This window comes from Stegostoma tigrinum, chromosome 21 (genome assembly GCF_030684315.1).
Source record: "Stegostoma tigrinum isolate sSteTig4 chromosome 21, sSteTig4.hap1, whole genome shotgun sequence".
NCBI classification, from domain to species: Eukaryota; Metazoa; Chordata; class Chondrichthyes; order Orectolobiformes; family Stegostomatidae; genus Stegostoma; species Stegostoma tigrinum.
Genome location: NC_081374.1, coordinates 639 through 17,809, shown reverse-complemented (window position 1 = coordinate 17,809; position 17,171 = coordinate 639). Strand labels below are relative to the sequence as shown.

At 43.3% G+C, this 17,171-nt stretch overlaps 1 protein-coding gene across 1 annotated transcript in view; it reads right to left on the bottom strand.

Annotated features, from left to right (window-relative positions):
- Positions 1-16,591, bottom strand: part of LOC125462951 (striatin-interacting protein 1) — a gene marked incomplete at its 5' end in the record, with an annotated part of 171,669 nt that extends 155,078 nt beyond the window's left edge. Inside the window, 2 exons of the mRNA XM_059653204.1 lie at positions 8,865-8,939; positions 16,522-16,591. Of these exons, the coding sequence (XP_059509187.1) occupies positions 8,865-8,939; positions 16,522-16,591 (145 nt within the window). The remainder of the gene's footprint in view (positions 1-8,864; positions 8,940-16,521) is intronic.
- Positions 16,592-17,171: the final 580 nt, after the last annotated feature.

Sequence of the window (17,171 nt, the reverse complement as noted above, 5' to 3'; positions counted from 1 at the left end):
AGTGTATAAGCCCTCCCCTGATTTGCCTTTCCAAAGTGCACCACCTCTCAGTTATCTGAATTAAGCTCCGTCTGCGATGCCATGGCCCATTGGCCTATCTGATCAATGTCCAGTTGTACTCTCAGATAACCTTCATTGGTACCCACTATACCACAAATTTTACCGCCATCTGCAAACTTACTAACCATACCTCCCATATTCACATCCAAATCATTTATATAAATGACCAAAAGCAGTGGATCCAGCACTGATCCTTACGGCACATCATTAGTCACAGGCCTCCAATCCGAGAAACAACCCTCCATCACCACCCTGTCTCCTACCTTCGAGCCAATTTTGTATTCAAATGGCTAGCTCTCCCTGAATTCCATGTGCTCTAACCTTGCCAGCCAGTCTACAAGCAGTGCCTTATTGAATGCCTTGCTGAAGTCCATTCTGACAAGCCCACCACCAAGTGTTTTCCGAAAAAAATTCTCAATCGATATGTAGATGGCCTTTTAAAGAAGAGGAAAAATCTGATCTCCTCTTGGGTAATAAAGTAGGGCAAGTCATGAGGTGTTGGGGGAAGCACTTTGGGACCAGTGATCATAATTCTGTTAGTTTTAACATAGTTATGGAAAAGGATAGGTATGGTTCCCAAGTTAAAGCTCTAAATTGGGGCATGGCCAATTTTCACCCTATTAGACAAGAAATTTCAAAAGCTGATTGGGGGAAGCTATTCACAGGTAAAGGAACTTCTGGCAAGTGGGAGGCTTTCAAAAGTGAGATAACAAGAGTTCAGGGCCAGCACGTTCCCATTAGAGTGAAGAGTGAGGCTGGAAGGAGTTGTGAATACTAGATTACTATAGATATCAAGGTTCTGGTCAAGGAAAAGAAGGCATATGACATGTATGGGCAGCTGGGCTCAAGTGAATCTCGGCAGGTCTATGGAGGATGCAGGAGTACACCTAAGAGGGAAATCAGGAGGACAAAAAGGGGACTTGAGATAGTTTTGTGGGATAGAGTAAAGAACAATCCAAAGAGATTCAAGTACATTAAGGGCAAAAGAATAGCAGAGAGAGAATAGGGCCCCTTAAAGATCACTTCACCTTTAATGGCCAAACATATGAACAGATCAACAGGACACCCAAGGGATTAGCTTATCTCCGGACTAATAGCTGAAGCGGTGATGCAGAGACTTGAAAGCGTGGCCCTTCCGCTAATCCAACCGAAACTATGGATATGCTACGTGGATGACACCTTCCTCATTATTAAATGATCAAACTTAAGGAGACACTTGAACTAATAAACAACACCCTCACCAGGATCAGATTCACCAGAGAAGAGGAAAAGAACAAACAACATCCATTCTTGGATGTCATCGTGGAATGCAAGACCAACGGGGAATTCCAAACAAAGATTAACAAAGGTAAATGGGAGAGCCACACACACTGACCAAGTACCAAATTTCAACAGCAACCATCCAAAAACACACAAACAAAGTTGCATGAAAATATTATTTAAACGAGCAACAGCACACTGCAGCAGCACAGAACTACTCCAAAAAGAAGAAGAATACCTATTCCAAGTATTCAAAGACAAAGGGCACCCGAAAAACTGGGTCAGAAGATGCCTACTACACGAATGACGCCAGGAAGATAGTGCACACCCGGACACACTCATCACACTACCTTACTTCAAGAACACATCTGAACTGACCACAACACTCCTACAACCACTGGGCATCAGAGTAGCACAAAACTCACATCCACCCTGTGCCAACTGCTCACCCGAACCAAAGACCCAGTATGGACAGGATCAATGTCGTATCAAGGTTCCCTGCAAAGACTGAGACAAACATTACATTGGACATTAAAAGGAAATTAACCACAACAGTACATGAACATCGACTGGAAAAAAAAAGACACAACCAATACTCATTCATTTCCATCCACAAGGATAAGGAAACCACCAATACAATTGGGACAACACTAGGATCCTGGGACAGGCGAAGCAGAGACAAGCACGGGAATTCCTAGAGGCCTGGTTCTCCACTAAGAAAGCCATCAATAAACACAGAGCTAGACTCCATATACACTCCATTGCAAAGGAAAACCGGAAGTGAGGTAATCCAGCTTAACAGACACCAGAGTTTAAAATAACAGGTGGGAAAACGCAACAGCACTTCATCGGAGGCTGCACTGATAACGGTACCCAGCAAGGTAATGAAACGTCTGCGGAACAACGAACCGGCTCGGTGAGCCAACCAACCGCAATATCCGTAATCTGAGCTATAAATCTACTCTAAAACCTTAGGTAAAGTGGTTAGTCAGGTTAGATCACATTGGAACCATGGTGAGTTGGTCAACTAGCTGTAAAATTGGATTGATGTTAGGAGAAAGAAGGCGGTGGTAGAGGGCTGAATTCCTGTGTGCTGGCAGTTTGCACTCTGTTTACTAGCTGCATCAGTTGGAGACTGAAGAGTAAACACCTGCTGTCCTGGGAGGTGCTTGTGTTGTTTATTCATACTTAGGGCCTCGGGCCTCAGGTCTGTAGCCTGCCCGACTGGAGGGCCTCGAGTGTGGAATATCTGTTGCTGCTGCCCTGAGAAGCCTGGTGGCCTGCATCTCTACTCATTTGGTGCCTGGGGAGCCTGGACAAACCCCCACCGCACCCCCCCGCTCAGCCCAAGAGCAGGTCATGGAAGGTGCATTTATAGCGGAGCATGGGGATGATGCATACCGGGTGTTCTAGTTGGCAGACGGTGGGCAGTGTCATGTTTGTAAACATGTGGGGCATGTCAAAAGGAACTACCTTATGCTGCGACCAACAACCTAGCAGTCATGCCTGACACCACTGTTACCCCCTTCAAGCCCTGCGAGGGAAGTCTGTATTGACCAGCGTTCCTGTTAATGATACCAGTGAGGCAGGGGGGAAAAGCCCTGCAGGAATACCAAACACGTGGGGACAACCTCCCAGAAGGATTCCCCAGGTGCCCCTGAGATCACTCATCCCCAGACTGATGCGAGTCCCGTTCCAGAAAACAGCGACCCTGGGCGCATCAAGGAAGTGCAGGATTTCAAGACCCACCCTGGCCTGTTTGATAATGAGCACCCGAGTCAACACGCAACGTCCCCATGACCCTCGTGTCCCAAAATCTGTGAAAGAAGAAAGGGCGGAGGGTAGCCAGTTTGAGATGGAAGTGTCCCTTATTCACCCAACTTTTTGGGAAAGGCGCCACTCCTTGCGGTCTGAAGGACCAGCACAGTCTGATACAAACAACGCCTCCGCCATGGACACGGTGGTAGCATCTCCCCAAAACCACTCTCCCTCTTCACTTGGGAAGGGGGTCACAAACCCACCCCCACAGTACCCCACCATTGGACGTCTCATTCATGCCACAAGATCTAGAAGGCCTCAGGTACTGCTTGAGCTGACTGGGGACTGCAATGAGAATAGGTATCCTGAAGGCATGCTGTGTAGTAGCGATGAAAGACCAGGCCTCCTCACTCCCTCCCAGACCTTCATGTCCAACACGTCTGCCTGATTCCAGAACCAGAGCAGTGTTTTGAACAACCACCCTGCATCGAGTCTGATATAATCTAAGGCTCAAAGGTCTCTGCAAAGTAATCGCCTGCTGTCAACCCTGGGGGTAGGTCCAAGGGAGGATTGTGTCCAACTGGTGACCGCAGACCAACCTCCACACTTGATGCAGGCGTACGGTCAGGGGTTGGAGGCGATGACTTGGAAGAAGACACATCAACTGTCGAGAGTACTGCTAGTTAGGTGAAGCACAGGGGGACATGGGTCTCATGGATGAAACACCCTTCCCCCTGCTGGGGAGTTCCAGGAAATTTTGCATGCGATGCTCGGTCGCCAAGGCAGTTGGTTATAGACCGGTGGAATTCTCTACCACTTCAGGTCATGTCTGCCTGGCAGCTATTAGTGGTGCCCGGAACGGACAGGAACATGAGCCGGTGGAGTCAAAGTTTCCTTTATAGCATCTTCAGGTAGTAAAGGGGAAAGAAAGCCCCTCCGCCGGCTCAGTAAATTAATTTCATTGTTTCACCTGGTGATAGTGGTACATACTGCAGCCATGAGAACATCCATAGCTAGCCTCAATGTCAATGACAGCAGAAAAGCACAGATTTCATATCCTCTTGCTCCTCAGGGAACACGAGTACATGGTGAGCTTCCAGTGAGAAACCCTTACTGTTTCAGATGAAGCTGCATGGCTCCTGCAATGGTGTGGAATGGTCAACGTTAATGACCTGGCTTCCAGTTCTGGCAGGGTGGCTATCTTGTCGGTACCCTTTCCCCATCCAGTGATCGAGGGTCAAGGAGCACGTGCCAGGCTGCGTGTTTGAACTCACCGCTTGTTTCAGAGGTGTGGTGCTTCACTCTGAATGTATACACACCTTGGCGAGCGCCTGAGTGGCAAAGAAAGGTCAACTCTTCTTAGCTTCAGTGAGGGTGAATTCATTCCTCTCAGGGGAGATCTCAGTCACACCATCAAGCGCAGGGAACACGGCAACACCAGAACAGCTCAAAACAGTAGGGAAGTTGAGGGCCTTGGTTAAGACCTTTGGCTTCTTAAACGTCTAACAAAACTCCATCCCAATTCCATCACCTTCAGCTTTGAGGCTTGGGGTTGGATTGTACATAAGTGACTGCCTATACAATTCCAGTGTGTACACATCCTGTGTTCTAAAGGCCTCCAAGCAGCAGGAGCCATTCTCCAATCACAATCAGGTATCTCCGCTCCCCCCCACCCCCCACCTCCCACCTCCCAACACACAAACGTGCACACACTCAGCCCGTCTCTCCCTCAACATCCCTAGACACCACTGGCAATTTGGCATGGCCAATTCACCTGCCTTGCACAACTCTGGACCATGCGAGGAAACTGAAACATGCTGAGGAAACCCATGCAGACACAGGGACAAATGTGCAAACTCCACACAGCCTGAGGGTAGAATCGAACCTGGGTCTTTGGTGCTGAGAGGCAGCAGCACTAACCACTGAGCCACCGTGCCGTCTCAGATCTGCACAGGCCTGGGTTGAGAGCATATGCAGATGACATGCTCCTCAAGTTCACAAACCTGGTTGAGTTAGGGTGAATGCATGAGTGCCAGGACCTCTACTCTGCAGCGTCCTCCATGAGGATCAACCGGGGTAAAATGTTCAGGACTTCTGGTTGGTGCATGGCAGATAGACCCCTTGCTGGAGCAGCTGTGTTGTTTCACTTCGAGCACGAATCTCCTCCTCTACCTGGATGTGCATCATTACCCTGCAAAGAAATCCTGGCCAGCCAAAGAGACCACTCACCTAAAACACTGGAGAGGATTGTTCCAAGTGTTGTCTTACAGGGTGACACTTCAACCACTGTTTTCCAAGCATTCTGCTATTACATCTTTAATAGTGGACTTCAGCATTTCCCTGCAACCAACATCAGGCTAACCTGTCCGTAATTCCCAATTTCCTTTGTCTCCTTTTTAAACAGTGAGCTTAGGTTAGCTATGTTCCAATGTACAGGAACTGAAAGAACATTTAAAGTTGAAAAAAATCACAAAACATCCAGCAAAACAAAACTTTCACCCAAACCTAAACATGATCAAATCACAAAGATTATGCTTTTATTTTAAATCTCAAGTTCAAATCAACTGATTTTTTCCAGTTCCTTCGTGTGAATTGTGAAGATTTCTTACATGAATAATCACAAAACCGAAAGCTTGGGCTTTGCCATTTGTTTAACAATCTGCCAATTTCTAACTAAACACTCCTGGCAGGAAGTTACTCAAATTAACATTCCATTAAGGCAACTTTCTCTGAGTTTTCTATGAACCTTTCTAGGAAATAAATTTTACTTTAGCTCAAAATTCAGGCAGATTTCTTCCAAAACTACTCAAAAGAACACTGGGCATAGAACAGTACAGGCCCTTTGGCCCACGTTGGAGTGTCGAGCTATTATCCTAAGATCAATCTACCCTGCATATCCTACATTTTACTGTCCTCCATGTGCCTACCCAAGAGTCGCTTAAAAGTCTCTAAAGTATCTGACTCCACTAGCACTGCCAGCAGCACATTCCACATGCCCACCACTCTTCTGTGTAAAGAACCTACGTCTGACATCTCCCCTATGCTTTCACATAGGTTCCAAACCTGCAACCTAAAAGTTTCCAATCTCTGGATTTCCCAAGTTAAAATCAATCCTTGATTGTGCCAAGCCAAAATCTAACATACACTGCTCAAACTGTCATAAACCTAGTGAAATACAAATAAACTATCAATACTCCAGGAATTTACTGCTCTCCAACAAACACTGAATGAGGTCATGATACTGGAAAGACTGACTGGTTCAGTTAATTTTTTGATGCATTTAAAAATAACCAACACCCACATGCCACTAGACTGAAATCTAAACTCTCAAAAGGGCACCTCTCATCACACCAATTTGCTGATTGACTAAACTCTCCTAGCACAATCCTGTAAGCTGCAAAATACAAAAAACTGAAGTCAACATACACAATGCTTTCCAGTTACTTCTAATTTAACACTAAAGAACTAAGAACAAAATTTACTCTCACTCACTAAACTCCCTGGTTTGCCTTCAATTTCCTTAATTGTATTCATTTGTCATAGAGGTCTATAGCACAGAAAAAAGCCTTCGATCCGTCGATTCTGCGCTGGTCAAAAAAAAATCACTTACTTATTATAATCCAATTTTTCAGCACATGGTCCACAGCTCTGTATGCCTTGCCATCCCAAGTACACATCTAAATATTTCTTAGATGTCATGAGAGTTTCTGCCTCTACCATTTTTACAGGCAGTAAGATCAAGATTACCTCAAACAAAGAATGCATTGCCTCACACCCCCTCTAAACCTCCTGCTCCTTGCCTTTAATCTCTACTCCCAAGTCATTGACCCCTTAACCAAGAGGCAAAGCTTCTTCCTGTCTACCCTATCTATGCCCATCAATTTTACATATTGCAATCATTTCCCTCCTCAGTTTCCTCTGCTCCAAGGAAAACAACCCCAGTCTATGCAATCTCTCTTCATAACTAAAACTCTCCAGTCCAGGTAACATCCTGAGAAACTCTGCTCAACACCACGCCCAATGTTATAACATCCCTCCTATAATGTGGATTTCATAACTGCAAACGGTATTCTAGCTGTAGCTTAACCAAACCTTCTATACAGTACCAGCAATTCATCCCTGATTTAAACTATATGCATCGGCTAAGGAAGACAAGTATCCCATATGCCTTAACGATATTACCTACGTGTGCAACTGACTTTGGGGGCTGGCCAACACTCTCACAAAGCGTCCCTCACGGATAAATCGTATATGTATACCACAAACAACAAAGCCTCCAACAGTGATCCTTGTAGAACTCTACCAGACAGGGATCCAGTTACAAAACACCCCTCGACCATCACTCTATGCTTCCTGCACTCAGCAAATTCTGGACTCAATTGGCCAAATTTCTTTGGACCCTACGGACTCTTACCTTTGCTACCAATGTCCTACGTGGGATTTTATCAAAAACCTCGATGAAGTCCAATTAGACAACATCAAATGCATTGCTCTCATCTACACATCTGGTTACCTCTTGGAAAAATTCAACCAGGTTGGTCAGACATGATCTCTCCTGAACAAAACCATCCTGACTGTTCTTGCTTAATCCCTACTTCTCCAACTGCTGATTAATTCTGTCCCTCAGAACTGTTCCTGATAGTTTTACCACAACTAAAGTGAGACAGACAGGCCTGTAGTTTCCTGTATTATCTCTTGCTCCCTTCTCACATAATGGTACTACATTGATGTGCCTCCACACCTCTGGTATTTCTCCTGTGACCAGAAAGGAAGTAAAATTATCGCAAGCATGCCTATTTCCTCCCCTGCCCCATGCAACAACACAAAATACATTTCAGTCTGCCTTAGAGATTTATCTACTTTTAAGCCTTTGAAGATTTTAAATGAGTTTCAGTTTTGGTAAGTATCTCTTTTACAAGATGTTAAATGGGATCAAACACTAAGCCAACATTTATGTCCATCAGTAACCACCTTGGAAAAGGTGGTGCTGAGCTACCTTGAACCACTGCAGCCCACAGGGTGTACATGTACCTACACTGCTGTTAGAAAGAAAGTTCCAGTAAGTTGACCACATGATAGTGAAGAAGCAAGATAATTCCACGTCAAGGCAGTGTGCAGGGGAACCTGTAGGTGGTAACGTTCTCAAGCTTAGATAATGACACAACAATAGGGGAGATGATTAGATTCTTTTGGCGATTTCAATTATCTAGCACATGTGTGAAATTACCATATTTTGCCATTTATCAGTCCAAATCGAGACGTCATCCAGATCTTGCTACATATGGACATAGACCGCCTCGGCCTTAGAAGCAACACACGGTGCTAAGCACACTAATTTTCATTCCAGCCTTCATGTACAATGTCAAAGTAGGAACTTCTTGTAAAATGTATCAGAAATTTTCTAGTCCCCGGGAAAGTTTATTTACATTGTTGTTAAAAGAGTGCAAGAACATCAGACTACATGTTTTGTTTGATGTCAGGACGGAAATGGACAATGAATCTCCTCTGGACTGGAAAACGGTCACGCTCAGTGAGATAAAATAAGGTTTGGCCATAATTAACAAGGCAAACACCACGACATCTTCATATATTAAATGAAATAGTTTAAAATGAATATTTTCTTCAAAAGCTAAAAATGCAATGGATTAATGAACTTATATCAATATCATTAAATTAGACCAGAATTGGGCTAAGCCTCAAAATAAACAATCCTCAAGATAACACTCAACTAGTTTACAAAGACAGTGTTTGTATTTTGCATCTAACATCAAAAGCAATATCATTACCATGAGTCTTGAATTCTTCTTCAAAGCATTTTCTATTCAAGTGAAGCTCAGGGCCCTCTGTGTAGCTATAGAGTTCTAACAAGACATAACAAAAGTAATATTAGGAGTGAAAAAAACCAAAATGTATCTTGTAACCTAGACGTGATCAATAGTAAACAGATCTAATAGGAAGCATCTGCCCACAGTGCAGCATATGCAGAGTGGTTAGATTCTCTCTCTACTGTAGTCATGGATTCCACCCCATTGCAGTTGGAAGACCATTGCCTCATTTTACTCAACTCATCATCTATTTACGGTGTAGAAAAGGACCTTCTGCCATAGAGTCTGCACTGACATAACTACGACTAAAAGTGCACTAATCACAATTTCCTGCACCCTGTCCATAACCATCAATCGTATACACTTCAATCATGTCCACCCTCAGCTTTTTCTACTGTAAAGAAATGAATCCAAACCTGTCTTATAGTCTCTCCTTACAGCTCAATTTCTCCATCACAGGCAACAACCTGGTGAACTTCCTCTGTACCCTGACCAGTGCTACCATTTTCATCTTGTAGTGAGGTGACCAGAACTGTACCTAGTACTCCAGTTGTGGAGTGACCAATGCTCTGAACAACTCCAAAACTACGTCCTTGTTCTTGTACTCTATGCCACGATTAATGAAAAATGACCCAAATGCCACCTTAACTATCCAATTCACGTGCTCTGCAACTTCAGGGAGCTGTGAATAATTACCCAAGATCCCTCTGTTCCTCCAGTGTCCTGCCATTCACTAATTCTCCCTCATCCTGTTTCTTCTGCCAAAGTAGATTACCTCACACTTCTCTGGATTAAATACCATCTACAACTGGTCTGCCCTTCTGACCAACCTATCTGTATTTTCCGGTAATCTTCAACTATCTTCTCTACCACTCTACCAATGCGAATTTGCTTAACATTCCCCCGCGACATTTTCATCTATATCATTTATGTGTCTGACAAACAATAAGGGTCTCAGTCCCGATCCTTGTGGTATGTCACTGGTCACCACCCTCCAGTCAAACAGCCTTCCCATTCTACCCTTTGTGTCCTATTACTAAGCCAGTTTCTGATCCATCTGGTCAACTGTCCCTCAAATCCAAATTCTTTAACATTCGCAATTAGTCTCTTATGTAAGACCTTATCAAAAAATTTGCTAAAATCCACATAAGCTACACTAACTGAGTTTCCATCATCCAAACTCCTAGAACGATTATGCAAGGACTACAGAAAACTTTCAGAGATAACGGGAACTGCAGATGCTGAGGAAACCGAAATAACAAAAAGTGTGGAGCTAGATGAACACAGCAGGCCAAGCACCAACTTAGGAGCACAATAGCTGATGTTTTGGGCCTAGACCCTTCATCAGAAAAGGGGGACGGCGACAGGATTCTGAAATAAATAGGGAGAGAGGGGGAGGCAGACAAAGATGGATAGAGGAGAAGATGGATGGGAAGGTAGGGAGGGGATAGGACAGCTTGAGGGAGTGGGATGCGGTTAGTAGGCAGGAAATGGAGGTGTGGCTTGAGGTGGGAGAGGGGATAGGTGAGAGGAAGAACAGGTTAGGCAGGCGGGGACGAGGTGGGCTGGTTTTGGGATGCAGTGGGGGGAGGAGAGATTTTGAACCTGGTGAAATCCACATTGATACCATTGGGCTGCAGGGTTCCCAAGCAGAATATGGGTTGCTGTTCCTGCAACCTACAGGTGGCATCATTAGGGCACTGCAGGAGGCCCAGGATGGACTTGTTGTCTAAGGAATGGGAGGGGTAGTTGAAATGGCTCGCGACTGGAGGTGCACAACCTATCCCGTCCCTACCTCCTCCCCCACACTCTCCTCTCCACCTATCTTCTCCTCTATCCATCTTCAGTCCACCTTCCCCTCTCTCCCTATTTATTTCAGAAGCCTGTCACCATCCCCCTTTTCTGATGAGGGGTTTAGGCCCGAAATGTCAGCTTTTGTGCTCCTAAGATGCTGCTTGACCTGCTGTGTTCATCCAGTTCCACACTTTCTTACCGCAGAAAACTTTCATGTGTCCAGCCTCAACATTTCTAAAAACCACCCTCCAACACTTCTATTACTTAAAACCTAATTACACCAAATATAGTTTACTCACTTCTCTCAACACTAAATAGATTGTTCCCATGCTACTTAGAGCTCTCTCAAGGGGTGATTCACGATCACATCCTCCATCTTTCCCAGTACAGGCTTAAGTACTCAAGTAAACAAAGAGCAACACTTATCTTTGAACTCCTCACGTACAACTCTGAAGATCAGATCACCTGTGTTCTCAAGTGGTCCTTGAACTATGAACTTGTACAGCTGGCTTAAATTTTAGCTTTTTTTAGTTTGACAGTTTCAACTTTTAAAAAAAAAGTAGCAAAGTTCTTGTCTTTAAATAAGAAACTTTATTTTTAGATACAACTGTTGAAAATTATTCATATAAAATCTTATAAAATTAGCTAAAATACAGATACAAAGACTTGAATAGATGGAGAATGCATACATAGATGATAGATAGATCATCTCCAAGATTGTTGTAGGTCTGTGATGTACTTGTAGATTCTGTTTCCAAACTAGAGGTGCTGGAAACAGCTGTTGACGGTGTCTGTAATCAGATAGTTGATGGTTTGCCTGTAAAAGTGGACTGAGCAGACCAACAGGATTATGGAAAAGCAAAAGGTTTCTTGTTCCTCATTAATTCTGCAGTAATATCTTTTACAGATTGCCTGGATTCTTTCCGAAGAGTTCTGAATGCCTTCTTCCTTGTGCTTGATAAGGCCAAGAATCCTCTCCCTGATGGGAGTCAAAGAGTTCGTCTCAGCACAGGATGGTTGCTCTGAGACAGTCTCATACAGATTCAAAAAAAGGCATCAAACTCCCATTTCACATACAAAGTTAGAAACCAGGAGGAAGAGTAAGCCATTCAGCCCTTCAAGCCTTCAAGGTTGATCCTCTAGCTCAGCACCACATCCCCACTTTCACCCCATGCCCTTTGATGCCTTTATTATCTGAAAGATTGTTTATCTTTCTGGAATAAACTCAGCGTCTCAGCCTCCATAGGCTTCCATGGTCAATAATTCCACAATTTGACCATACTTGGTCATGAAAAGTTTCCTCATCTCAGTCCTAAATGGTCTATCCTTATCCTGTGACATACCCTTGGTTGTAGACTCCCAATGATGGGAAATGCCTCCCTGCATCTAGTTTGTCTAGTCCCACTGGTATTTTAAATATTTTGATCAGATTCCATCTCATTCTACGAAACACTAGTAAATAAAGGCCCATTCAAACCTGTTTGCCCACATAGGATTGTCCTTATTACATACTCGGTTGGTCCAAGCCTAGGGCACAGACCCATCTGGTTGCCTTGCAGTTGAGGGGACAGTTAGCATGGCAGGGGTGTGCAGTTGGCAGGGTTTGTGGAGTGGGGTGGCGTGTGGGACCCCTTCCCAAAACCAGCCCAGTTCGTCACCGCCTCCCTAACCTGTTCTTCCTCTCACCTCAAACTGCACCTCCATTTCCCACCTACTAACCTTATCCCACCTCCTTGACCTGTCCGTCCTCCCCGGACTGACTTATCCTCTCCCCACCTATACGCTCGTCTCCACCTATCTTCTCCTCTATCCATCTTCGGTCCACTTCCCCCCCTCTCCCTATTTATTTCAGAACACTCTCCCCATCCCCCTCTCTGATGAAGGCTCTAGGCCCGAAACATCAGCTTTTGTGCTCCTGAGATGCTGCTTGGCCTGCTGTGTTCATCCAGCTTCACACTTTGTTATCGAGAAAAGAGATCAGTCTGAGACTGGTACAGTTGACTGGTACAAGGAGCAAGTCAAAAAGGGCAGGCAAGAACAAAGCAGAGAATGAGGTAGGAATGATAAATTAAAACTGCATTTATTTCCATGCAAAAGGTCTAACAGGTAAGGCAGATGAACTCACAGCATGGTTGGGAACATGGGATATCATAGCAATTACACATATGTGGCTCAGAGATGGACAAGACTAGCAGCTTAATGTTCCAGGGTATAGATGCCATAAGTAGAATAGAAAGAGTGGTAAGACAGGAGAGGGAGTGGCGTTTTTGGCTAGAGATAACATTACGGGCTGTACTTAGCACTTAAGGAGGATATTCCTGGGAATACATCCAGGGAAGTTATTTGTGTGGAACTAACAAATCAGAAAGGAATGATCACCTTACTGTGATTGTACTATAGACCCCCCACAACTGTCAACAGAAAATTGAGAAACAAATTTGTAAGGAGATCTCAATTATCGATCAGAATAATAGGGTGGTTATGATACGGGATTTTAACTTTCCAAACATAGACTGGGACTGTCATAGTATTAAGGGCTTGGATGGAGAAGAAATTCTTAAGTGCGTCCAAGGAAATTTTTGATTCAGTTTATGTGTGTACCTACTATAGAAGGTACAAAACTCGACCTACTCTTGGGAAATAAAGCTGGGCAGGTGACTGCAGTGTCAGTGTGGGAGCATTTTGGGACCAGCGACCTTAATTCTATTACTTTGAAATTAGTGATGAAAAAGGATGGACCAGATCTAAAAATTAAAAGTTCTAAATTGGAGGAAGGCCAAACTGAAGTCATGGACAGATAGAAGATGGATGAATTTCAGTGCGGAGAAGTGAGAGGTGATACATTTTGGTAGAAGGGCCATGGAAACAGTATAAAATAAAGTGTTAGGCCTTGGTTGTGTAGGAGCAAATAGCGCTGGATGCATGTGTGCACATAAGAAAATACAAAACAGGCTCTGCCATTCACTACGATCATGGCTGATCTGAAAATTCCTGACATCCACTTTTCTACAGTTTCCTTATAACTTTTAGTTCCCAATGATCAAGAATCTACCTCAGCCTTAACGAAACACAAGGATTCTGCCCCACAGCTCTTGTAACCTTACAACCCTCTGAGAAAGAATTCCCTCTCATCTCAGTCTTAAATTGCCACCCCTTTATTCTGAAACAATGCCCTCTGATACTAGACTTTCCCATGAGAGGAAACATCCTCTCAACAGTTATTCAGTGAGGAGAGACCATCCTGTTTAGCCTTCCGTACCAGAGATCATCCCACTGAACCATTTCTGAATGCCTCCAATGAAATGATATTCTTCCCTAAATAAGGGGACCAAAACAGCTCTGGGTATTCCAGATTTTGTCTCACTTCATCTGTATAGCTGTGGTAAGATTTCCCCACTAGTATGTCATTAAAGGTGACAGACTACACGGAGAGAAGAGTTAATGAAGCACACTATTATCATAGGCTTCATTGATAGGGGTACAGTGTACAAGAACAAGCACCAGAATCTATAGGATACTAATTAGACTTAATCTTAAGTATTATGCACAGTTCTGGACACCACACTTTAGGGTGCACTGGACAGTGTGGAGAAGAGATTTACATGATGGTCTGAGGGTGAGGAACTTCAGTTATGAAGACAGATCGGAGAAGGTGGAACTTTCTTCCTTGAAAAGGAGAAGGCTGAGAGGAGATTGGATTGAAGTTTTCAAAATCATGAGGAGTCTGGTCAAAGTAGATATGCAATCAAGGAATTCAAGACAGGATTACATGATTAGTTAAACAAAGCTGATATGCCTGGTTGACAGGGAAGAGCAGAATTCCATCGTCATGATAATCAGAGAGGTGGTGTAGACATGCGGGGCCTCCTTCCACACCACAATATTTCTGAAGTCTGATTTTGAGATCACGTGCCAGTTTTAACTCTATTGCATTCCTACTCTGTACTTATTATTGCAGTGAAATTCAATGAAAGCTCAAGAAACAGCACTTCATCTTTCCACCTGACACTCCAATTCTTTGGCCTCAAAGTTGATTTATTTCAGAACTTGAAATTGTTATTTTGATGGGAATATAATCTACTCGGAAAGTGAAAGGGATCGTGATAATCAAGAAATGGAAACTATCGCAATAAAACAGAAGAACTGAGGAGGGGTAGGTAATTCAACTTAAGCCTGTTCTGTCATTTAATACGATTGTGGCTAATCTGATCTCCGCTTCAACTCCAGTCTACTGACAGTGAACAACAGTTACAGGATACATTGAAAGCCAAGATAGAGCTGAAAGTGTGAGCTAATTCTGTCACTTGATATTGGTGGGACTACAGTACAGAAAGGTATTACAGAAATTGGAAGGATACACAACAGAACAACCAGAATGAATGAAGGGGTGGACAGATTTAAATTATGAAAAATGTTTCCATGAATTTAGCATGTTGTCATTGGAAGAGAAGATTGAGGTGATTTTAGTAATCTTGTAGGACTCTTTAAAAAAAAAGCAAGTCAATCACAACAAACAATTTCACTTTTTCTAGAATAAAAAGAGAGTTCTCTGTATTGGAAGGGGTATATTCAAGTCAGTCTATGACTACAAAACTTCATCTATTGAACATCGTCCCATGAGGGTGTTGAGATCAGTATTAGTTAATTTAAGTATACCATGCACACAGTACACCGGATGGTTCAAAAGCCCACCACAATGAAATTGGGGATGGAAAACAAATGCCAACCTGGCCAGAGAAGTTCTCATCTCAAGAAAGGTCGAACATCAGCAACTAAAAAGACCTAGCTAGGCCACACCAACAGTAATATGAACAGTTCTGGACACCACACCTTTGAAGACTGTACTGGTTTAGAAGTACAGCACAAATGTGTCAGAATAAAATTGAATGAGATTAAGTTGTACTCCCTAGAATTTAGATTTGAAAGATGTTTTGAACAAAGTTTCAGAATATTTTTCCCTCTATCCCAACTACTCGCAATATCTGTTGATTAGTGAGTCTACAAATAAGAAGCAGTTTAAAAAATAAGGAGAAACCTTTCAGGTATGAAATAAGGAACATTTCTGCACAGGTGTGGGAGGAGTTTGAAACTCTAACTACAAATGCCAATTGATACAAGAGCAGCTGCATATTTTAAATTGAAGGTAAAACAGATTTCTATTGTCTAAATCTAAGAAGGCATTATGGGACAGGGATGTGCACATGAAAATAGGTTTCAGATTAGCTATCATTTTGTTGAGTGGTGGAACAGGCTTGAGGAACTAAATACACTACAGCCTATAAAACAAGAGCAGACCAAGAGGGTTAAAAAGCATGTAACTCATAAGGTACAGTAGTTACTGAAGGACAGGGTTTTCCTCTACAGCCCAAGCTGGCATCTACCTATACGCTGGCATTTTTTTTTGCTGTTACACCACCTGAAACCAGACATGACAGCCAAATAGAAGATAAAGAGAGAAGAGAAATCTCTACTCCCGAGCTCCCTGCATGGATCAAATTAGCTGGTAATAGATTAAATAATCTCATGTACCTGCATACTTGCAGTCAATTAAATATACATAAACATCCAGCTGAAATGGAAGTATGTGTGTGTTAACTGTTTACATTGCAAATGCAGCTTCTTGCTGGGAAGATCCAGCAATGTCCTGAAGGACTGTGGCAAAAGAATGGAGCTAGGGAAGGGATTACACATAAATGCAATGCTAGATAGCTTAATAAAAACTCTGCATTTGCACTCATTTCACCAGACATCAGCACTCAATGTCAGGTTTTTGGGTCTGAAAAAGGTTCTGGGGTTTGAGAGATCTTTTACTTCTTGCCCTTACCTGAAAGTTCTGCTGCCCATTTATCACTGTCTGAATATTCAAACTCAAGGTCAGGTGATTCAGAGAAACCCTGTGGAGGTCATGGGGAAACAAAAATCAGAAGACATTTGATTACACAAACAGGAGGAAATGATATTACACTACAAGAAAACAGTAGATCTAAGGCTATTTAAATGCCAGGCACCAGCACTTGAGGAAGGGACAAAGTTGAATTTTTGTTTGGTCAGGGGAGGGCAGCAATGGCAAGGAGCTAAAGTACAAGCACACAAACAGTCAACATTTCTAAATCAGTGACAAGTATGGGATGTGCCTACTTAAACTAAGAAAGAGGTGAAGCTGGCAACCCAAGTAGAAGGAGGTAAGTAACTGAATTACGATTAAAAGAAAGGACTGCACATGCTGGAGATGTGAAACTAACAAAAACTGAAATGGTTGGAGAAACTCAGCAGGCCTGGCACCATCTGTAGAGGACAAAAGTTATTGTTTTAAGTCGAGTCGTTCTTAAGTCTGTTGTCTCTCCACAGATGTTGCCAGACCTCCTGTGTTTCTCCAGGAATTTCTACTTGTAAGCAACTGAATAATGATGATAAGCAGCTCTCTAAACTTTGTAGTTACCAATACAAAGCAAATTTGGGATCTCAGTCATTACG